The sequence below is a fragment of the Erythrolamprus reginae genome, chromosome 2 (assembly GCF_031021105.1).
Source record: "Erythrolamprus reginae isolate rEryReg1 chromosome 2, rEryReg1.hap1, whole genome shotgun sequence".
Taxonomy (NCBI): Eukaryota; Metazoa; Chordata; class Lepidosauria; order Squamata; family Dipsadidae; genus Erythrolamprus; species Erythrolamprus reginae.
In genome coordinates this window covers 30,185,448-30,209,463 of record NC_091951.1, presented here as the reverse complement: position 1 = coordinate 30,209,463, position 24,016 = coordinate 30,185,448, and the positions used below count along the sequence as shown (strand labels likewise).

General features: G+C 43.5%; 2 protein-coding genes across 2 annotated transcripts in view; both read left to right on the top strand.

The window, feature by feature from the left end:
• GPSM3 (G protein signaling modulator 3) overlaps positions 1–3,062 on the top strand; it is a 34,405-nt gene extending 31,343 nt beyond the window's left edge. The window contains exon 5 of the mRNA XM_070744117.1: positions 515–3,062. Within this exon, the coding sequence (XP_070600218.1) occupies positions 515–697 (183 nt within the window). The 3' untranslated portion in view covers positions 698–3,062. The remainder of the gene's footprint in view (positions 1–514) is intronic.
• A 4,845-nt stretch (positions 3,063–7,907) lies between these two features.
• On the top strand, positions 7,908–22,540 carry SEC22B (SEC22 homolog B, vesicle trafficking protein). The gene is made up of 5 exons (XM_070744114.1): positions 7,908–8,539; positions 12,131–12,240; positions 14,773–14,933; positions 19,508–19,654; positions 22,025–22,540. The coding sequence occupies exons 1-5, from the start codon at positions 8,465–8,467 to the stop codon at positions 22,180–22,182; spliced, it is 651 nt and encodes a 216-aa protein (XP_070600215.1). The 5' UTR covers positions 7,908–8,464; the 3' UTR covers positions 22,183–22,540.
• The last annotated feature ends 1,476 nt before the right edge of the window (positions 22,541–24,016 follow it).

Here is a 24,016-nt window from a genome sequence, read left to right as displayed (position 1 = left end):
CAGACAGATGAACTGTATTCAAGGATGGGTCTGGCAAAAGTTTTGTAGGCTCTGGTGAGTAGCGTGATATTGCCGGAGCAGAACCTGCGTAGGATCAGGTTAACAACTCTAGAAGCCTTTTTGGCGATATTGTTGCAGTGGGCTTTGGCACTTAGATCATTTGATATTAGTATTCCAAGGTCTTTTACTGAGTGGGGGTTGGCTGTGAGATTTTGTTTATTCAGTTTATATATGAGGTTCGGATTCTTTTTGCCGATGTGGAGGGTAGAACATATATCATATATCTTTTCTTCCCTCATATGTCTTCTCCTCTATTTTTATATCTTCTCTTTATACATAATACTTCATGTCTATTCTCTTCAATATGTATTGTGTGTTGGACAAAATAAATAAATAAAAATAAATAAATAGTCATGTGTGTTGGGTCTGGTCTTTAGGCATCATGTGGATGTCGTTGTACGGGTATACTGTGTATATACACACAATGACAATAAAGTATTTATTTATCCTGCAGAGCCAGCGTCTTGAGGATCAGCGCACAGAGCCGCCTATTCCGGTAGGAATTCAAGGGCTGTTGGATTTACTGCTCTCAGCTCAAGGGACCCGGATGGAAGACCAGCGCTCTGCCCTCCCTCCGGGCCTTGCTGCCCCACCCTTGCTAGGAAGGCAGCCCTCCTTTCTACACAATGGCCTATGAAAGCTCCTTCCGTACTTCATCGTTTTGGGAGTTCCAAGTGACTTTTGACCTGGTTCAGAAGCTGGACCCCGAAGTGAGGAAACTGAAAAAACCCGAACTGTGTTGGAAAACTTTGTGCAGGAAAGGTACCATGCTTTGCAAGAAAAGGATGAGGGGAAAAAAATAAATTCATGCTCCATCACAACACAGCTTTGCAAAATGGCTAATTTTTATACTGGCTATGGCATCTACTCGATGTTCTCGGAGCTTAAATTGTTTTTTGTCGCAGTCATTTCATGACCAAACTAGCTAAAGTCATCAAGGCTGGAAAGAAGTGGGGTTGACATCTATCCTTTCTAACACTCGGTGGAGACTCTGCCCATCCCACTCTGCCTCCTCCCTGCCAAAAGCCAATAGTGACAGTACAGGTACTTTTCGACTCACAACCCCCATTGGGACTGAAACATCTGTTGCTAAGCGAGATGGTCATTTTGTCCACAGTCATGAAGCAAATCACACAGTCATCAAGCAAATTTGACTTTCTCCATTGCTGGACATCCCCTGGGAAGGCAATCGTGTGACACACACACACGCACAGGACTCTACAACCGTTGTAAACATGTTGGTTCCCAAGTGTCCAAACGTGACTACAAGGATGCCACAATAGACATAACTTCAAGGACCAGTTGTAAATCCCTTTTTTAAAGCACGGTTGTGACTTTGAACGGTCACTGTCTAAATTGTAAGTCGAAGACTTACATGTATTATAGGGGGCCAATGAAAAGTCACAGTGTTGCCATGAATTTTAACAGTTTAGGAATGGGAATGAAAGGAATGTTGATTTAAGAGCATAGAAAAATCTCTCTTTGCAATATACAGGAGTCTTAAGATGCTACGAGACTGTGGATTTAAGCTTAGCATATTTATCCCAAAAGCACTATGCCTAATGTCCCAGCTAATGCGTCCCTGCATTGAAAGAGCTTTTAAAGTTAGCCCTTTTTCTAAATAATTTGATGTTTAGTACAATGTTTCTGAATCCAGAAGCCTCCTCTTGTCCTGCACAAAACCATCCTAGGGAAATAGTTCAATAGGTCTAGTAAATTAAACCTAGAGTTTATTTGAAAACGGCCAAAATAAATGCAGCTGCTTTCATTTGCCTGCGAAGAATAGAGACAGTTCGATGGTCTTCTAATTCTTAAACATATTTTGGATCCTGATTTATTTAAGAACTGCTGAGTCTGGCCGTTATTAACCCATGCAAACCAGCATTCTGAGTCACACAGTGGCCTACTGGCTGTGTTGGGGAAGTTCACAAGCCTAGATTGGATAGCGAGAGCCTTCTTCTCTTCTTTTTCTCTAGTCACAGGACTTTTCAGATTTTGGGCCCCATGGCAGTCTCTGGGGTCTAGGTACGAAGTTTCTGCTGTGAGATGGACAGCCAGGTAAATTCTTTTAATAATTAAACTATAAGGTACGTCCCATTCCAAATATTGAAAATAACAAAACAAAAGAGTGGTCAAAATGACATAATATTCCTGTTTGGGGAGATACCTTCGTGCACATGGGAATTTTTCAATTTGAAAGGAAGGCATTAAAACAAAGTTGCTCAACCTTGGCAGATTTAAGACACATGAACTTCAACTCCCAGAATTCCTCAGCCAACATGGCTGGCTGGGGAATTCTGGAAGTTGAAGTCTCCTTATCTTAAAAGTTGCCACAGTTGAAAACTACTAATTCAAGGCAATGTATTGCGTGCAGTTCACTTTTTTTGTTTTGTTTCTAGCAGTGTTTCTCAACTGTGGCAATTTTAAGATGTGTAGACTTAAAATGTCCAGCTGGGGAATTCTGGGAGTTGAAGTCCGCACATCTTAAAGTCACCAGGGTTGAAAGACATCTGTTAGAATCAACTTGGCGGGAGTTACTAGGTATAAATCAGCACCTGCAGATGCTGTGTTGCCTAAGCTTGTTCTGAAGTCTATTTATTTATCACACTTATAGGCCGCCCAACTCCTTCTGGGCTCTGGGCGGCCCTCTGCGCATGCACAGAGGATTCTTGTCCAGCTGCTTTCAAGAAGCGGTGATTGGAGGACCAGTTTGGGGACTTCGCCATCCAGTTTGATGAACGGGGGCAAATTTCTACCACTGGTTCGGGCAACAACACACCAGATATAAAGCTATGAGGTTGGGCTCTTCCACACCCTTTGTGTGTGTCCATTTGTGCTTGCTTGGAAGTGGAACCGCAATTGAATTTTCTTGCCAATTAAGCTACTTCTCCCCCTGATGTATTGAGCACATAAAAGCTAACAAAACCTGCAGCTGTTGACTGCTTCTCATTCTTCATGCACAATTGCGCTTTAACGCGGTCGTAATAAATTTCGTTGTGAAACTACCGTGTTGCGTTTCTGTGTAAAAGAGAGTTCAAGCACACATAAACGTGTGGCAGGAAAGTGAATCAGGAACTAATAAATGGGTGATGCTAACCACTAAAAATTCCCATAACTTTTTACTGGGCAAAAAGGTAGGGCAACAATTTTTTAACCAAGATACATCAAATGGGCTAACGAATAGAATGCATCCAAACAACTCCTCTGGATTTAAAATTCGGAAATGTTATTAAATATATTTCATGACATAAAAATGATCATAAAAGTTTAGGCCATAATACAAGGTGTCATAAAACATTTCCTCTATTATCATCCCCAAACCCCCAACACTTTACCCTTAGATTATCTACGGTTGACCTATCCAGATTCCTAAGAGGTCAGTAAGGGGCGAGTACAAGTGCACTAGAGTGCCTTCCGTCCCCTGTCCTATTGCTGTCCTATATCTCCTATACCTTTCTTCTATTCCTATATCTCTTCTTCTATTCTTTCATTGATATATTCTGTTACTATACCTTCTTTTCTATTATTTCTTAGATATATTTTACTATGAGTATCTCCTCTATAACCTTCATCATGTATTTTACTATGTGTATTTATTTTTATTTATTTATTCATTTGTCCAATGCACAAATACATAGGAAGAAAAATAGACATGTGATAATATAGAAGAGGGTGAAAGTGAACTTAGAGGAAAGGATATATGAAAGGAAGAGAATATATAAGATAGGTGAAAGAAAGAAAAGACAAGTGGACAGGGGACGAAAGGCACTACAGTGCACTTATGTACGCCCCTTACTGGCCTCTTAGGAACCTGGAGAGGTCAATCGTGGAGAGTCTAAGGGAGAAGTGTTGGGGGTTAGGGGTTGACACAATTGAGTCAGGTAATGAGTTCCACGCTCCGATAACTCGATTGTTGAAATCATATTTTTTACAGTCCAGTTTGGCGCGGTTCGTATTAAGTTTGAATCTGTTGCGTGCTCTTGTGTTATTGCGGTTGAAGCTGAAGTAGTCATTGACCGGTAGGACGTTGCAGCATATGATCTTGTGGGTAATACTCAAGTCGTGTTTTAGGCGCCGTAGTTCTAGGCTTTCAAGGCCCAGGATAGTTAGTCTAAACCCTCATTGTGTATTGGACAAAATAAATAAATAAAATAAAATAAAGTTTGACTGCTAGATAGTTCAGTAGTCTCTGAAAGTTTCCCTGGATTTTTAAAGTACATTAGAAGCCCAGCCATTGCTCAAGAAGGCTTTGAGAGATCTAGTAAGGAAATATATTTGAAAAATAGCATTATTGTTTTTCTTTTAGACAATTAAGGTGCCACAGGTTGTCTAACAGGAAAATAACAATGGATAAACAAACACCACCTGGGTTTGCTTCGAATGCTACAAGCCCTGATTCCTGATTTATTTAAAATGAGTGATGTATGGGTGTAAGCAAACTATTTATTCTCATTTTGTTCCAGATAAACTAGGGATGGCTTGCTTAGAATTCTGTCTTTACATGGATTCCTTTTTTAAAAATAACAAACTGGGATTATGAATAGAATTAATTTAGCGATAGCAAACCAAAGTGACGGGTTTATCCCAATTCTAAATTGTATCTAGTTTCTTCATCTACTTCTTGCATGAATGAGAGATGTAAAACAAGAATGAAAGAGCTCTGTGCACCATTGTACTTTATTCAAGAACATCTGTAATAATTTAGGTTTATTTTATCTGAATGTAGCCAGTTAACACACATTTTAAAGTAGGCAGTGTTTCAATCCTATTGCCATTTTGCCTTTTCTGACCATATAGTAGCCCTTTATAGATGTGTAAAGAAGATAGGAACTTGGCACATATTTGAATTGCTTGTGGATTATTGCTGGCTACATATAGTCCTCGATTTACAGCCATAATTGAGCCTGGAATTATGATTATAAATAAGGGTGGTCATTAAGGGAGTTACCCCATGACTGCACTTGATTTTGTGACCTTTTTTTGCAGTCATTAAATGAATTCATTATGCTCATTATGATCCATCATTATTCCGAACAGTCACTAAGCAACTGGTTGTAAAGTGAGTACTTGACCAAACTACTTCTTCTGAGGTAAAAATTAGTGGGGGAAACAATTAAAACAGATTATGAAAAGCAAAATATGGTGAATTTGACTCCTCAATCTGCCCTCATTGAGTTGGAGAACACAAAATAATTTTCTGAGAGTGGTTTTCATTTTTCTCATCTGAGAATTTAAAAATGAACTGACTGGATTTAAATGTAATTTTGGGAAATTAAGTGCATTTAAGGCACATCCATGAATTGTACCCCCAAGGCCTTAAATATAGGTAATCCTCAATTTACGACTACAACTGAGCCCAAAATTTATGTTGAGTTTTGCCCCATTTTATGACTTTTCTTCCCATATTTGTTAAGTGAATTGCTGCAGTTGTTAAATTGGTAATGTTGCTAATTGAATCTGATTTCCCTCTTGACTTTGCTTGTCAGAAGGTCACAAAGTTGACCCTGGGACACCGCAACAGTCATAAATGTAAGTCAAACATCTGAATGTAAATAACGTGACCATGGGGATGCTGCAATGGTCATAAGTGTGAAAAATGGTCATAAGTCATTTTTTTCAGTGCCATTGTAACTTTGAACAGTCAGTAAACGAACTGTTGTAGATTGAGGACTAAGTTGATGTTCCCAAATACAAAGTCAAATTGTTGGAAATGCAATCAAACCCAAGGAACATATTATCACATGTGGTGGACCTGCCTAAAAGCAAAACAATATTGGAATACAATTAAAATACAATTAGAAGAGATCACTAAAGCTTGGTGGCATAAATGAGTCTTTAGACTCTTATGGAAGGTGAGGAGGGTGGGGGAGACACAAATATCTGGGGGGAGTTGATTCCAGAGAGCCGGGGCCCCCACAGAGAAGGCTCTTCCCCTAGGTCCCGCCAAATGACATTGTCTAGCTGATGGGATCTGGAGGAGGCCGACTCTGTGGGGCCTAACCAGTCACTGGGATGGACAGACACAATGGTTCGCTTATGCGCACCCCTTAAATACCTCTTAGAAACGGGGAGAGGTCAACTGTAGACAATCTAAGGTTAAAGTTTTGGGGGTTTGGGGAACAAACCAGAATCAGGTAGTGCATACCAGGCACTGATCACTCTATTGCTGAAGTTGTATTTTATGCAGTCGAGTTTGGAGCAGTTTACATTGAGTTGGAATCCATTACGTACTCGTGTATTGCTGCGGTTGAAGGTGAAGAAGTCATGAACAGGAAGGACATTTTGGTATATGATTTTATGAACTATTGTATAATTGCACATTTTTTACACAATTGTGTAAAAGCGCAATTGTACAATTGCACGTTTGTTTTTAACTTTGATTAAAAAAAAAAAAAGCTAAGCAAGCTTTCGAAGAATGCAGCAGAGCTTCATACGTTTATTTAACCCAAGCAATCCAGGTTTGTATCTACACTGATGTATACTGAGAGCATATGCACCAAAGACCAATTGTGTTGAATCACACTTGGCCAATAAAGAATTCTATTCTATTCTACTCTATTTGACATGTTCCCTTCGAGATGGAACCCACACTGAATCATCTGTCTGGAACCCACACCGCATTTCGGACATAAACACTCTAGAAAATGTCCAGAGATACTTTACCAGAAGAGCCCTCCACTCCTCCACTCGCAACAGAATACCCTACGCAACTAGACTTACAATCTTCGCTTTAGAAAGCTTAGAACTGCGTTGCCTTAAACACGACCTAAGCATAGCCCATAAAATAATCTGCTACAACGTCCCTCCTGTCAGCGACTACTTCAGCTCCAATCACAACAACTCACGAGCACACAACAGATACAAACTTAATGTAAACCACTCTAAACTCGACTGCAGGAAATACAACTTTAGTAACTGAGTAGTTGATGCATGGAACTCACTACCAGACTCAGTAGTATCATCATCTAACCCTCTAAACTTTACCCTTAGACCATGGGGTAGGCAAAGTTGGCTCTTCTATGACTTGTGGACTTCAACTCCCAGAATTCCTGAGCCAATCATGCTAGCTCAGGAATTCTGGGAGTTGAAGTCCACGTGTCATAGGACAGCCAACTTTGCCTACTCCTGCCTTAGACTATAATAATAATAATAATAATAATAATAATAATAGTAATAATAATAATAATAATATTGATCTCTCCCGCTTCCTAAGAGGTCAGTCAGGGGCATACATAAGTGCACCAGAGTGCCTTCTGTCCCGTCCTAATTAATTTCTTTCTTTCTTTCTTAGATTCCGTAGACTCGGGGCGGCTCACAACACAATAATGTAATAATTTCCAATTTAAAATAGTTAAGAAACCCCATTTTAAGCAGACATACCTACATAAATTATATAGGCCCAGGGGAGATATCTCAATTCCCCCATGCCTGACGACAAAGGTGGGTTTTGAGGAGTTTACGAAATGTTTCTTTTTCACTAGTATCGTGTATATGAATATTATTATATCTTTGTATACCACCAATATGTATTTGGCAAAACAAATAAATAAAATAAAAAAATATACAAGAGGTAAGAGGCGTACATAAGTGCACTAGTGTGCCTTTCGTCCCCTGTCCAATTGTCTTTCCTTTATCTCATATATCATATATATTTTCTTCCTTTCATATATTTTCTCCTCTATTTTATATTTTTCTTTATATATATATTACCTCAGGTCTATTCTCTTCTATATGTATTATGTATTGGACAAAATAAATAAAAACAAACAAATAAATAAATAAATACGTGGCTCTGCCATCTGCCCTCTTTTTTGGGGGTGGGGGGAGGCGAGGGAGAACGTTCGACCAGTGGGATTGTGACGTCACACACGCCACGTTCTTTCCTTTTCTTTTTTAAAACCTTCCACCGCGAAAGCGGCGCATAAATCGTCGCGCGAAGAAATCGCGGCTCTTTGGCCCCGCCCCTCCCACGCCACCCACCGGCAAAACTTGATGGGGGGAAAAAAAACATGCCACTCTATCACGCCCAGCGCCAGGGCCTTGTCTTTTCCATCGTTCTCGTTAGCCCCGGCATCCTCCCAAGGCGCTCGGCCCAAGCGGAGAGGTTAGAATTGGGTCGGGATAAATTCCGCGGGCCCACTTTTTCCGACGCACTCCAGTACACGCGCCCTGCAAACTTGGCAAAAGTAAAACTTTTCGCTCCGCCCCTTTCCTGCTAACCCCGCCCCCCAACAACCCCGCCTTGGCCCCGGATCAGCCACGTCAGCGGCTGCAAGACTTTTGCACCGTTTGACGGAGGAAGAGGAACTTTGGCGGGGGGGAACCCGGGACGCTGCCCCCCCCCCCCCCCGCCCCGGGTCGAAGATCCTTTAATATTTTTCCTCCTTTTTTCTTCCTGCCAAGCATGGTTCTGCTCACTATGATCTGCCGGGTCCAGGATGGGCTCCTTTTGGCTGCCTCCATGCAAGAAACGGAGCAGGTTAGAACAATTCGCCCGCGGAACGGCTTGCCTCCAGAAGTTGTGAATGCTCCAACGCTGGACATGTTTTAAGACGTTGTTGGGCTGAAGTAGTTGAAGGAGTTTCCTGCCCAAAGGGGTTGGACTAGAAGACCCCCAGGGTCCCTTCCAACTTTGTTTTTTATTGTAAATAGGGGGGTGGGGATGAGAGGAAGCGGTGCACCCCCACCGCGGATCTATGCCCTCCCTTTCCTTCCCCAATTGCTCAGCGGCCTCGGTTGTTCTAGAGTGCACCTGTGATTGGTTTAAGACTCATTGTTTTAAGAAAGACAGTGGTTTTTTTTTAATGTTTTGATTCCAATTTATTTATATAAATTATACGTTATAAACTAGCTTGAATAACTGAGTAACAAAATTGAAAAGGCATAGATAAGAGTCAGAGCCCCTTTCGGAGTGAGCGGCATATACATGCAATAAATAAATTAAATAAATAAATAGAATAGAATAATTTACTTTACTTTTCCTTTCCTTTCCTTTCCTTTCCTTTCCTTTCCTTTCCTTTCCTTTAATTTAATTTAATTTAATTTAATTTAATTTAATTTAATTTAATTGACTTCTATGCCACCCAATCCCATAGGACTCGGGGCGGCTTACAACAATAAAAATAATACAATGATAAAAAAGAAGTCGAAAAACGACAGTAACTAAAATCCCAAAACCGTAACAAACCCAAATTTTAACCCCTCCCCCAAAACACTATAGAATAGAATAGAATAGAATTCTTTATTGGCCAAGTGTGATTGGACTCACAAGGAATTTGTCTTTGGTGCATATGCTGTCAGTGTACATAAAAGAAAAAAAAACCACATTTGTCAAGAATCATGAGGTACAACACTTAATGACTGAATGAATCCACAAACTCTTTTTACAATGGAACAGGTTTGAAGCTAACCAGATAGTTTATGCCTTTATGGTTAATTTTATGGTTGAAATGGATTGAGTCTCAGGAGAAGGGTGGCATAGAAATCTAATAAATAAATAATAAATAAATTGGTATATTTAGTATTTGAATTACTCCCAAAACTATACTGATAATTCTGTTTTTGTAAAAGAATAATTTGTAATTTGTCCGTACTAGTACTCTTGCTAATAGTCATTACAATTTTATCAACTTCAAAATCAAGAATTAAATGCTCTGAATAGATATTTATTATTTATTTATTATTTAAATTTGTATGTCGCCCAATTCCTTGCGGACCCCGGGCGGATATTACACTGCCCCCCCAAAATAAAGGGAACACTCAAGGAACGCATCCTACATCTGAATGAATGAAATATACTCATTGAATACTTTGTTCTGTACAAAGTTGAATGTACTGACAACAAAATGAAATTGATTGTCAATCCATGTTGCTTCCTAAGTGGACAATTTGATTTCACAGAAGTTTGATTTACCTGGAGTTATTATTGTGTTGTTTAAGTGTTCCCTTTATTTTTTTTGAGCAGTACATATTAAAATGAAGCATTATTATTACTACTATTAGTTGTTAAAAAGACGACCCATTTGCTATGATTTGGACATAATTAGGATTACTAGAACTGGACGGAATAATCCAGGCAAAAGAAAGACAGGTTTTTATTGGAAAGAATGGATGGGTTTCTCCCGTGGTTTTATTTGGTATTTAAAAGCTCATTCCGAAGCCAGTAAAAAGCGGCTTTACGAGCCTTGGGAAAATAATGTGCTTGGTTTTATTTAGATATCTCTCCCCCTCTTCCCTGCTATTTTATTTTGCTGGCGGCTTGGGGGTTTTACCCTTGGCCGCCCCAAAGTTGGGGGAACACAGGAGAATTTCAAATCATGCAGAATGCAGCTGTGAGAGCAATCATGGGCTTTCCCAAATATGCCCACGTTACACCAACACTCCGCATTCTGCATTGGTTGCCGATCAGTTTCCGGTCACAATTCAAAGTGTTGGTTATGACCTATAAAGCCCTTCATGGCACCGGACCAGATTATCTCTGGGACCGCCTTCTGCTGCACGAATCCCAGCGACCAGTTAGGTCCCACAGAGTGGGTCTTCTTCGGGTCCCGTCAACTAAACAATGTCGCTTGGCGGGACCCAGGGGAAGAGCCTTCTCTGTGGCAGCCCCGGCCCTCTGGAACCAACTCCCCCCAGAGATTAGAATTGCCCCACCCTCCTTGCCTTTCGTAAGCTACTTAAAACCCACCTCTGCCGCCAGGCATGGGGGAACTGAGTTACTCTTTCCCCCTAGGCCGTTACAATTTTATGCATTGTATGTCTGTTTGGTTTTTATTATAATGGGTTTTTAATTGTTTTTAGTATTGGATTATTATTATATGCTGTCTTATTATTGCTGTTAGCCGCCCCGAGTCTTCGGAGAGGGGCGGCATACAAATCCAATAAATAAATAAATAAGAGTAGCTAAAAGGTATTTTATATATTCCTGGCACGTTTTCTTGGCTTAGATTTCTGTTAGGCCCAAGCAAAGAGGGCCTTGCTCTTCCTGGCTAAATGCAGGAAGTCCTCAACTTTGCGACCAGGGCTGTCTAAATACAGGTAGCCCTCAACGTATGGCCACAGTTGAGCCCATAATCTTTGTTGTTAAGTGAGAGCTTGGTTAAGTGAATTTGGCCCCATTTTATGACCTGTCCAGTTCAGTGAATCACTGCAGTTAAGTTACCAACAGGGTTGAATGCAGCTGCGAGAGCAATCATGGGCTTCCCTAGGTATGCCCATGTTACACCAACGCTCCGCAGTCTGCATTGGTTGCCGATCAGTTTCCGATCACAATTCAAAGTGTTGGTTATGACCTATAAAGCCCTTCATGGCATCGGACCAGAATATCTCCGGGGCTGCCTTCTGCTGCACGAATCCCAGCGACCGGTTAGGTCCCACAGAGTTGGCCTTCTCCGGGTCCCGTCGACAAAACAATGTCGTTTGGCGGGACCCAGGGGAAGAGCCTTCTCTGTGGCGGCCCCGACCCTCTGCAATCAACTCCCCCTGGAGATTAGGATTGCCCCCCCCCCTTGCCTTTCGCAAACTCCTTAAAACCCACCTCTGCCGTCAGGCATGGGGGAATTGATTCCCCCGAGCCGTTTCCGTTTTACGCATGGTTTGTTTGAGATGTATGATTGTTTTTTATATTAAGGGTTTTTAAATTGTTTTAATCATTGGATTTGTACTGTTTTGTTGTTGTGAGCCGCTCCAAGTCTTCGGAGAGGGGCGGCATACAAATCTAATAAATAAATAAGTGAAACTGGCTTCCCCATTAATTTTTGCTTGTTAAAAAGGGGATCACATGACCAAGCACCCGAATTTTGATCAGGTGTCTAGTAGAATGTTGCAATCAAGGGTGAAAAATGGTCATAAGCCACTTTTTCCAGCGCCGTTGCAACTTCGAACGGTCACTAAGTGAGCTGTTGTAAGTCGAGGACTACCTATACTGCAAAAGCAAAGTGTGTAATTTTCTCCCCATCACTAAAATTACGGTTGAATTCTCCGACATGCTGCTGTTTGCAATTGTAAGGGATTACAGTTTCTACTCTGGCTTTTTGAATGACAAATTTTTCCCCCTTGCATGTATCTGAAGTCAAACCGGAACTTCCAAGAATATCACAATCAAGCCAAGCAGCTTTTCCGAAAACTCGGGGATCATTCGCCCAATCGATGCTCTCTGCAGACTGGAACGATGACTTTTCAGTAAGTTTTTCCGATTCATAGTGGATGGGAGAAGAAAATGATGGATTCAATTTATATGCCGCCCATCCCACTGCCACGCCCATTAAGGCATGCTCACCAAGCCATGGCCACAGAACCGGTAGTAAAAAATAATAATTGGATGTCATCACTGTGTCAAACAAAAACTTGGGCATCCTCCTTGATCCACAGCTGACTTTGGACCATCATCTTTCAGCTGTGGCGGTGGGGGGGGCCTTTGCCCAGGTTTGCCTGGTGCACCAGTTGCGGCCCTATTTGGACAGGGAGTCTCTACTCACAGTCACTCACGCCCTCATCACCTCGAGGTTTGACTACTGCAATGCTCTCCACATGGGGCTACCTTTGAAGACTGTTCAGAAACTACAAATCATACAAAATACAGCCGAGCAAGCAGTCATGAGCCTCCCTAGTCACACCCATGTTTCTCCAACACTCCGCGGACTGCATTGTCTGCTGATTATTAATTAATTAATTATTAATCAAATTTGTATGCCGCCCCTCTCTGTAGACTCGGGGCGGCTAACAGCAATAATAATACAATGTAAACCAATCTAATATTTAAATTAATTTTAAAAAACCCAATTTAAGAAACCAATCATACATACTGACACACCATATATAAATTTTATAAGCCTAGGGGGAAGGGAATATCTCAGTTCCCCCATGCCTGACGACAGAGGTGGGTTTTAAGGAGCTTACGAAAGGCAAGGAGGGTGGGGGCAACTCTGATATCTGGGGAGAGTGGGTTCCAAAGGGTTGGGGCCGCCACAGAGAAGGCTCTTCCCCTGGGTCCCGCCAAACAATATTGTTTAGTTGACAGGACCTGGAGAAGGCCAACTCTGTGAGACCTAACTGGTCGCTGATTGGCTTCCGGACACAATTCAAAGTGTTGGTTATGACCTATAAAGCCCTACATGGCATCGGGCTGGATTACAGTACTTGCTGGACCGCTTTCTGCCGCATGAATCCCAGCGACCGGTCAGGTCCCACAGAACCTGGCCTTCTCCAGGTCCTGTCAACTAGGCAATGTCGTTTGGCAGGACCTATGGGAAGAGCCTTCTCTGTGGGGCCCCCGGCGCTCTGGAATCAGCTCCGCCCAGAGATTTGCTCCGCCCCCACCCTCATCACCTTTCATAAGATTCTTAAGACTCATTTATGCTGCCAGGCTTGGGGCAATTAGATTTCAGCCCCCTGGCCTATGAATGTTTTTATGGTTGTTGGTGGAATGAGTATGACTGACTTTTAGCATAACTGGGGATTTTTGATTGTTTGTTTAGTTTTTAATCAATTGGATTTAACTATTCTGTTGTTTTTATACGTTGTAAGCCCTGAGTCCTTGGAGAGGGATGGCATATAAATCCGAATGAATGAATGAATGAATGAATGAATGTTCCAGATGTTTTGGACATCTGTGTGACATAGTGATGTATGGCTTGTCCAAAAGGGATGGGACATCCATAGCGAGTGTTCTGTCGAGCTCTCTGGTAGAATCCTCCCAAAAATTCACAGATGCAAATTTCAGACACACACACGTTTGAAAATTCAAAACAATGTTCTTTATACCGAAAATTCAAATAAACTAAGCCCTCTTTTGGTATAGCAAAGAGCACTCGTCTCCAAACAAACTGGTAATTTGTACAAGTCCCTTATCAGTTCTGTGATACTTAGCTTGTAGCTGTGAGGCAATTCACAGTCCTTCTTCTTTCACAAAGTGAAACACACTTTGCTCTGGTTTAGTTTCAAAGCGTGGAAAAATCAGCACAGAAAAGGTCAAAGTCAGCAAGGCAGGCATGAAACACAACGATCAGATAATCCTCCACAATGGCCAAACCCACAGGCTGCTCTTTATAGCAGCCTCACTGATTACCACAGCCCCACCCAACCACAGGTGGCCTCATTTTCTTTGATAATAATCTCTCAGTTGTTGTTGCCTATGCATTGCTCTCCACATGCGTGGCTGTATCATTAACTCTTGTTCCGAATCCAAGGAGGAGCTAGATAATTGATCTCCTTCTGAGCTGTCTGCCACACTCTCCTCCTCCCTGTCACTCATGTCTTCTTGGTCAGAGGAGCCTTCATCAGCAGATTCCACTGGGAGCAAAACAGGCCTGCGGCATGTGGATGTCTCCCCCACATCCACAGTCCTTGGGGCAGGAGCTGGGCCAGAGCTAACCACAACAGCGAGAAGTATGACCTGAGATAGGATGATGCACCCACAAATAATTTAGAAATGTGTATAGCATGTGCACAGGGACGTTTATACCAATTCTTATAAATTTACTGTTTCTAAATATCCCGAAGGTGCCTTTCCAAAAGGAACAAGACTATCGTGCTTTTTTTTCCTTGAAAAGATTTCACTTCTCATACAAAAAGCTTCTTCAATTCATTTCTTGCATGAGAAGATGATTGAGAATTTCTATGGACATCTGCTGTTACCAAACCTATGTAAACATTTACTCCTCAAATCACACCCTTTCTTTTCTCGTTCTCCCTGTTGCATTTCCCCCCCTGCAGTTACCTGATCAGCCAGGGGATTTGTTACCTGACACTCTGCGAAGCTAACTATTCAAAGAAGTTGGCCTTCGCCTTCCTGGAGGAGCTGCAGACGGAATTCTGGGAACTTTACGGGAAGAAAATCTCATCGGTGTCCCGGCCTTACGCCTTCATTGAGTTCGGTAGGTGGAAATGGATTTCTGATAAGGACTCGCATCACGAAAGAGGTCTGCAGTTTGGTATTCCTGGGCCTCAGGTTGCCTGTCCCCATCCTTAGAAAGTTCAAAATGATCCTTATTTTTTTCAGAGTAGAAGGCGCACCGTTTCCCCCGCCCCTCCAAAAGAGGCTGAAAATTTGGGTGCATCTTATACTCCAAATAGTAACATAGACACATAGAAACATAGAAAATTGACAGCAGAAAAAGACCATCATGGTCCATCTAGTCTGCCCTTATACTATTTCCTGTATTTTATCTTAGGATGGATATACAGTGATCCCCCGATCATTGCGAGGGTTCCGTTCCAGGACCCCTCGCAATGATCGGGTTTTCGCGAAGTAGCGCTGCGGAAGTAAAAACACCATCTGCGCATGCGCAGATGGTGTTTTTACTTCCGCCGCAGCAGCGAGGAGCCGAAGATTGGGGTTTTAAAACACCCGCGCGGCTTACAAACTGAGCCCTAAAGCCAAGCGCCAAAGGCGAACTTCTGCGCTTGGCTTCAGGACTCGGTTTGGAAGCCGCGCGAGTGTTTTAACAGGTCTCCGCCATCATGGGGAGCTTCCTAGCACCCCCCCCCGAGCCCCCAACCCGGGTTTGGGGGGTGCTAGGAAGCTCCCATTGTTGGCGGAGACCTTTTAAAACACTCGCGCGGCTTCCAAACTGAGTCCTGAAGCCAAGCGCCAAAGGCGAACTTCTGCGCTTGGCTTCAGGACTCAGTTTGGAAGCCGCGCGAGTGTTTTAACAGGTCTCCGCCATCATGGGGAGCTTCCTAGCACCCCCCCCAGCCCCCAACCCGGGTTTGGGGGGTGCTAGGAAGCCCCCCATGCCGGCGGGAAGACCCAGGGAACGTTCCTTCGGCCGCCCAGCAGCTGATCTGCCGGAACGCAAACTCCACCATCTACGCATGCGTGCAGATGGTGTTACTTCCGGGTTGAAAACTCGCGATATAGCCGTTTCGCAATGATCGGAGTCGCGATACCCGGGGGATCACTGTACAGTGATACCTTCTCTTACAAACTTAATTGGTTCTGGGATGGGGTTCTTAAGGTGAAAAGTTTGTAAGACGAAACAATGTTTCCCATAGGAATGAATGGAAAAGCGATTAATGCGTGCAAGCCCAAAATTCACCCCTTTTGCCAGCCGAAGCGCCCGTTTTTGCACTGCTGGGATTCCCCTGAGGCTCCCCTCGCTGGGAAACCCCACCTCCGGACTTCTGTGTTTTGGCGATGATGCAGGGAAATCCCAGCAGGGCAATCCAAGCATCGCAAAAACGAGCGCTTCGCTTGCAACGGAAGTCCGAAGGGAGCCTCAGTGAAATTGCAGCATCACAAAAACACCGAAGTCCTCGAAACCCCACCTCTGGACCTCTGTGTTTTTGTGATGCTGCAATTTCACTGAGGCTCCCCTCGCTGGGAAACCCCACCTCCGGACTTCCGTTGTCAGCGAAGTGCCCGTTTTTGCGCTGCTGGGATTTCCCTGCAGCATCACAAAAACACAGACGTCTGGAGGTGGGGTTTCCCATGGAGGGGAGCCTCAGGGGAATCCCAGCAGCGCAAAAACGGGCGCTTCGCTGGCAACAGAAGTCCGGAGGTGGGGCATCCCAGCAGCGGCGGTGGGTTTGTAAAGTGAAAATAGTTTGTAAGAAGAGGCAAAAATATCTTAAACCCCGGGTTTGTATCTCGAAAAGTTTGTATGACGGGGCGTTTGTAAGATGAGGTATCACTCTATGTTTATCTCAGGCATGTTTAAATTCAGTTACTGTGGATTTACCAACCACATCTGCTGGAACATTGTTCTAAGCAACTTAATTTGTTCCGTGACCAGGTTCTTAAGTAGAAAAGTTTGTAAGTAGAAGCAATTTTTCCCATAGGAATCAGTGTAAAAGCAAATATTGTGTGCAAACCCATTAGGAAAGAAATAAAAGCTTGGAATTTGAAGCGTTCGCTTCACAAATGTTTCACTTAGCAAATTTTGAGGCCCACGGTGGTCGTAACTCGAGGACTACCTTGTAATGAGCGTTCCTTGAATTCTTCCCATGTCTGCTTCGTGACCTGGGCAGCCCCAAAGAGACGATCTGTCCTCGGCCCCCACAGTTTCACTATGTTGGACCAGAATTTCTCAATCTGGTATCTTTAAGATGTACGGACTTCAACTCCCAGAATTCCTCAGCCAGACGTTTAGGATGGGGATAGATACCTTGGTGCCCAGAGATGCCACGTTGCAAACCTCTTTATGATGGGATTCGTTGCCAGAAAGATGTCTTAAAGTTGCCAAGATTGAGAAACACTGTGTGGAATATTTCTTCTCCCTTCCTCCATGGAGTGCAAAATGTTATCTGCCACAATCTTCTGCCTGTTCCTCTTAAAATAAAATGAAACAACACTGCCATCTAGTGGCGGTAGTTGTGCTGCACAGAATAATTTGTGACAAGTCTTTCCTGTATACAGTGGTACCTCAAGATACGAACCCCTCGTCTTACGAACAACTCGTGATACGAACCCGGGGTTCAGAAAAATTTTGCCTCTTCTTACGAACTTTTTTCGAGTTACGAACCGGTGTTCGGAGACTGCTGGGAAGCCGCGCGGCTGTTTTAAAAGGTGACAGCCGGGCGGCGGGGCTTCCCAGCACCCCCGAACCCGGGTTCGGGGGGTGCTGGGAAGCCCCCCAGGCTGGCTGCGACCTTTTAAAACAGCCACGCCGCTTCCCAGCTGTCTCCTGAAGCCGAACGCCAAAGCCGAACTTCCGCGTTCGGCGTTCGGAGACAGCTGGGAAGCCGCACGGCTGTTTTAAAAGGTCGCAGCTGGCCTGGGGGGCTTCCCAGCACCCACCCGAACTCGGGTTCGGGGGGTGCTGGGAAGCCCCCCAGGCCGGCTGTCACCTTTTAAAACAGCCGCGCGGCTTCCCAGCAGTCGCCGAAAACCGTTTTTTTTGCGGGGGTTTTTTTGGTTGCACGGATTAATTGACTTTACATTGTTTCCTATGGGAAACAATGTTTCGTCTTACGAACCTTTCGTCTTACGAACCTCCTCCTTGCACCAATTAAGTTCGTATCATGAGGTATTACTGTATTTCTGTTTTTGAATTTCCGTTGTTGGCAAGGCAAGAAGAGCAGGCAATCTGTGTGTAAAGTCTGTAGAGATTCTCAGTCATCCAGGTTGTGGTTGTCCCATGTTGTAGTTTTCAGGAATCAACTGGACTTTTTTCTCTCTTTAGAATACAGTGGTACCTCTACTTAAGAACTTAATTCGTTCCGTGACCAAGTTCTTAAGTAAAACTCTCATTGGGTATTGGACAAAATAAATAAATAAAAATAAATAAATAAATAGAAAAGTGTGTAAGTAGAAGCAATTTTTCCCATAGGAATCAATGTAAAAGCAAATAATGCATGCAAACCCATTAGGAAAGAAATAAAAGCTTGGAATTTGGGTGCGAGGTGAGGAGGAAGAGGAGGAGGAGGTCAGTCACTGCCCAGAGCAAAGGCAGCGTTTCTTTTCTCTGGGTGCTGGCAGAGGTTTATTCCCTCTCCAAGCAGCCAGAGAAAGGAAAATGCCTCGTTCGCTCTGGACTGCCAAAGCCTCCTTAAGCACCACCGAAAGGCTCCTCTTGCAGCCCAGAAAAGCCCAAGATGGACGGAATTAAAGTGGGAATGGCAGGAAACTGGCCGGGCCTTCATGCCACTCTCAAATTTCCTGGGAAATTTTTCCGGTCTCGGCTTTTCCCTGCCTTTCCTGGCCCTGTTTCCTCCCAGTAGATTCCTAGAGAGGCCCCACAGAGGCTTCTCCCCACCTTTTCCGGCCCTGTTTCCTCCCAGGAGATTCCTAGAGAGGCCCCACAGAGGCTTCTCCCCGCCTTTTCCGGCCCTGTTTCCTCCCAGGAGATTCCTAGAGAGGCCCCACAGAGGCTTCTCCCCACCTTTTCCAGCCCTGTTTCTTCCCAGGAGATTCCTAGAGAGGCCCCACAGAGGCTTCTCCCCACCTTTTCCGGCCCTGTTTCCTCCCAGGAGATTCCTAGAGTGGCCCCACGGAGGCTTCTCCCCGCCTTTTCCGGCCCTGTTTCCTCCCAGGAGATTCCTAGAGAGGCCCCACAGAGGCTTCTCCCCACCTTTTCCAGCCCTGTTTCTTCCCAGTAGATTCCTAGAGAGGCCCCACAGAGGCTTCTCCCCACCTTTTCCGGCCCTGTTTCCTCCCAGGAGATTCCTAGAGTGGCCCCACGGAGGCTTCTCCCTGCCTTTTCCGGCCCTGTTTCCTCCCAGGAGATTCCTAGAGAGGCCCCACAGAGGCTTCTCCCCACCTTTTCCGGCCCTGTTTCCTCCCAGGAGATTCCTAGAGAGGCCCCACGGAGGCTTCTCCCTGCCTTTTCCGGTTACAGTTTCGGAGGCTCGGGTTTGTAAGTGGAAAAAGGTTCTTGAGAAGAGGCAAAAAAATCTTGAACACCCGGTTCTTATCTAGAAAAGTTCATAAGTAGAGTCGTTCTTAGGTAGAGGTACCGCTGTACTTGCTATGCGAAGATTTGAATTGTCTTATCTTTTTCCTTATCAGACATTTACATCCAGAAGCTGAAGAAATCCTACCTAGACACTTGGTCAAAACGCCACCTAAGCAACATCAATACGGAGCTCCAGGACGTTCAGAAGATCATGGTGACCAACATTGAAGAAGTCCTCCAAAGAGGGGAGACCTTATCAGGTACAGGAGGGAAACCTACAGGAGAGGTATATCTTGGCCAGCTTGGGAATGTTAACTCCCAAGACGAGACGTGGGATTCTTGGTTAAAGGTTTCTTGATCTTGAAGGAGCAGAAATGGGGACTGTGATTGTGTAGTGAAGAGCATTGCGATACACACATACACACAGAGAGAGAGAGAGAGAGAGAGAGAGAGAGAGAGAGAGAGTTGTGTACTATGTACATAACTAGTTGGGTTTGACAATATATAATAAACTAACAATGTATGCTTACATGTAATAGAACACTATTGCTTTAAGAGCTAGTGTTTCAGATTGCCACAAGAGGGAGCCAGAAGCATGATTCTCTCGCTCCACTATTCTCTGCTAATTTGTCTTTGTGACTATGCTGACCCAGGGAAACCGCAACCATCATAAATACGAACCAGTTGCCAAGCGTCCGAATTTCAATCCAGTGACAATATGGGGATGTTGAAGCAGTTGTCAGCGTGAAAAACGGTCGTGCGTCCACTTTTTCAGTGCCACTGTAACTTTGGTCACTAAATGAATTGTTGTAAGTTGAGGACGGCTTTAGACCGCATTAGTTTTTACCTTCTGAATTGTGATTTAATTGTAATTTTGAATAAAATTACTATTAAAAAGGTGGCCATCTAATTTATCTGAGGAGGCCATTCAAAATGGCTTATTTTGCTCTTGAACAGCTCGCTTTCTGCCCCCTCCTCCTCGAACCCTCAAAAATGGGGAACCACAAATAGCTTTTCCTGGCAAGGCAGAATAGGAGGAAAATAGAGTGCTATGTAGAGCGCTGGTGAGACCACATTTGGAATACTGTGTTCAGTTCTGGAGACCTCACCTACAAAAAGATATTGACAAAATTGAACGGATCCAAAGACGGGCTACAAGAATGGTGGAAGGTCTTAAGCATAAAACGTATCAGGAAAGACTTAATGAACTCAATCTGTATACAGTGATCCCTCGAGTATCGCGAGGGTTCCGTTCCAAGACCCCTCGCGATACACCATCTGCGCATGCGCGCCCTTTTTCCATGGCCACGCATGCGCAGATGGTGGAGTTTGCGTGGGCGGCGGGGAAGACCCAGGGAAGGTTTCTTCGGCCGCCCAGCAGCTGATCTGCTCGGCAGCGCCGCAGCAGCGAGGAGCCAAAGATCGGGGTTTCCCCGCCGCCCATGCAAAGGGGAAACCCCGATCTTCGGCTCCTCGCTGCTGCCGCGCTGCTGAGCAGATCAGCTGCTGGGCGGCCGAAGAAACCTTCCCTGGGTCTTCCCCACCGCCCACGCAAAGGGGAAACCCCGATCTTCGGCTCCTCGCTGCTGCCCGCCCGCCGCTTGCCCGCCCGCCGCTCGAGAGCAAGAGGGGGAGAGATAGATAAAGAGAGAGAAGGAAAGAAAGAGATGAGAGAGGGAGGAAGAGAGTGTGAGAGAGGAAGAAGCAAGATAGAGAGAGAGAGAGAGAAAGAAAGATGAGAAAGGAAGAGAGTGACATCATCGGGTGGGAAAAATCGCGATATAGCGTTTCGCGAAGATCGAGATCGCGAAAATCGATGGATCATTGTAGTCTGGAGGACAGAAGGAAAAGGGGGGACATGATCGAAACATTTAAATATGTTAAAGGGTTAAATAAGGTTCAGGAGGGAAGTATTTTTAATAGGAAAGTGAACACAAGAACAAGGGGACACAATCTGAAGTTAGTTGGGGAAAAGATCAAAAGCAACATTAGAAAATATTATTTTACTGAAAGAGTAATAGATCCTTGGAACAAACTTCCAGCAGACATGGTTGGTAAATCCACAGTAACTGAATTTAAACATGCCTGGGATAAACATATATCCATCCTAAGATAAAATACAGGAAATAGTATAAGGGCAGAGTAGACGGACCATGTGGTCTTTTTCTGCCGTCAGTCTTCTATGTTTCTATGAAAACTCCTATTGTCTGGCTCCAGCACTCTGGAACCATCCCTTCCACTATTTTATTATAAAATTAAATTAAATTAAATTAAATTAAAATAAAATAAATTAAATTAAAATAAAATAAAATAAAATATTAAAATAAAATAAAATAAAATAAAATAAAATAATAAATAAAATAAATAAATAAAATAAATAAATAAAAAAAATAAAATAATAAATAAAATAAAATAAAATAAAGTAAAAAATATATAAAATAAATAAAATAAAATAAAATAATAAAATAAATAAAAATATATAAAATAAATAAATAAAATAAAATAAATAAAATAAATATAAAATAAAATAAAATGATAAATAAAATAAATAAAATAAAATAAAACAATAAAACAAAACAAACAAACAAACTGAGGGAATAGTGTGTTCTTTGTCTTCTCTCCTTCTTCAGCTCTGGACACCAAAGCCAGCAACCTGTCCACCCTCTCCAAGAAATACCGCCATGATGCCAAGCTCCTCAACAGCCGCTCCGCTTACGCCAAAGCCGCCGCTACTGGCCTCATCTTCATGGTGCTTCTGCTCTACATCCGCTTCTGGTGGCTGGTGTGACCCAACCGTGTTTCCAAGTGCCCCCTGTGACTTGAGCTTTTCCTTTGAGGAGAAATGTGGAGATATCCCCAAAGTTCGCCACTTGGGACGATGTTCCTGTTTTTGGTTATCACTCCCCCTCCCATTTGCGTGGTTGGCCTGGAACCCCAGTTGCAAGATGCCGAGTGGACCTACGACTATTTATAATGGGGGGAAAGCTGTTTGGCCTGCCTTTTGTAAATGAGAGATTGATGGCTTTGCATAGCTCAGCTTTTCTTTCAACAAAGCCCGTCAGCGTTGTCAGTGGCTAGCAGGTTGATAGTTGTCATGGGTTCCTGCCGCAATAAATCTGTTGGTTTTTTTGTGTTTTATTTTTAAACATGCTACAAGACTCCCAGTCTGTGTTGTGTATCAGCGTGCTGAGCCTTACGACCCTATAACTGGGTGACTGCTCACTGCTCACCCATTTTGACACTGTCAGAAATCATTACCCCTAAATCCTTCTCTTCTGAAGTTTTTGCTAGCACAGAACTGCCGATACAATACTTTCCCCAATCCTTTTCCCCAAGTGCATTATTTTACATTTGGAAACATTAAACTGCAGTTTCCATTGCTTTGACCATTTATCCAGTAAAGCTAAATCATTTATCATATTACAGACGCCTCCAGGAATATCAACCCTATTGCACACTTTAGAGTCATCGGCAAATAGGCAAATCTTCCCTACCAAACCCCCTATGTCACTCACAAACATATTAAAAAGAATAGGACCCGGAACAGACCCTTGTGGCACACCGCTTGTAACCTGACTCTGCTCAGAATACTCACCATTAACAATAACTGATGTCTACACTTCAGCCAGCTGAAAGTCCACTGAACTATCCAGGGATTAAGTCCAATGTTTACTAACCCCGAGTCCTCGGAGAGGGGCGGCATACAAATCTAAATAATAAATAAATAATTTAGCTCTTTATGTGGAACTGTATCAAAGGCTTTGCTGAAGTCCAGCTAAACTGCAGTTTCCATTGCTTTGACCACCCAACACACACAAATCTTGGGCACCCATCGCAGCAGCGTTCAATGCCCTTAGCATTCACGTAGCATATTACAGTGCACACTTTTCACTTGGAAGGAAACAGAATGAGGACGCTCATCTCTAACCTTCACCACAACGCCAGTCAATGATCTACTGACCACTGGCCCTGCTCATTCTCTTCCGCTGGCTTCTCACTACACAATGGCAATACCAACTTCCCCTGCAAACATTCCCCGTGAAAGCTACGTGCCTTGTAACCTTGTTTTCCGGATAAACCTCGTAGTTTTAAATATTTCATGATGTCCTCCCATTTCCCTCCTGTCCTCCAAGCTGTATATACAGTGTTCCCTCGATTTTCGCGGGTTCGAACTTCGCAAAAAGTCTACCACGGTTTTTCAAAAATATTAATTAAAATATACTTCGCGGTTTCCCCCTCCCTATACGACGGTTTTTCCCACCTGATGACGTCATATGTCATCGCCAAACTTTCGTCCTCCTTTAATAAATATATTTTTTTAATAAACTTTAATAAATAAACATGGTGAGTAATAATCTAAATGGTTGCTAAGGGAATGGGAAATTGTAATCTAGGGGTTTGAAGTGTTAAGGGAAGGCTTGTGATACTGTTCATAGCCAAAAATAGTGTATTTACTTCCGCATCGCTACTTTGAGGAAATTCGACTTTCGCGGGCTGTCTTGGAACGCATGCCCCGCAAAAATTGAGGGAACACTATTCAGTTCCTCCAAGCTCTCCTGATACGTTTTGTCTGTTAGACCTTCCACCATTTTCATTCCTGGTCTTTGGACTTGCTCAGCCTT

Coding starts and splice junctions, on each gene's coding strand:
- SEC22B (XM_070744114.1), top strand. CDS start 8,465: ATGGTTCTGCTCACTATGATCTGCCGGGTCCAGGATGGGCTCCTTTTG. Junction 12,241..14,772: donor ACTGGAACGATGACTTTTCA/GTAAGTTTTTCC, acceptor CCCCCCCTGCAG/TTACCTGATCAGCCAGGGGA. Junction 19,655..22,024: donor AAGAGGGGAGACCTTATCAG/GTACAGGAGGGA, acceptor CTCCTTCTTCAG/CTCTGGACACCAAAGCCAGC.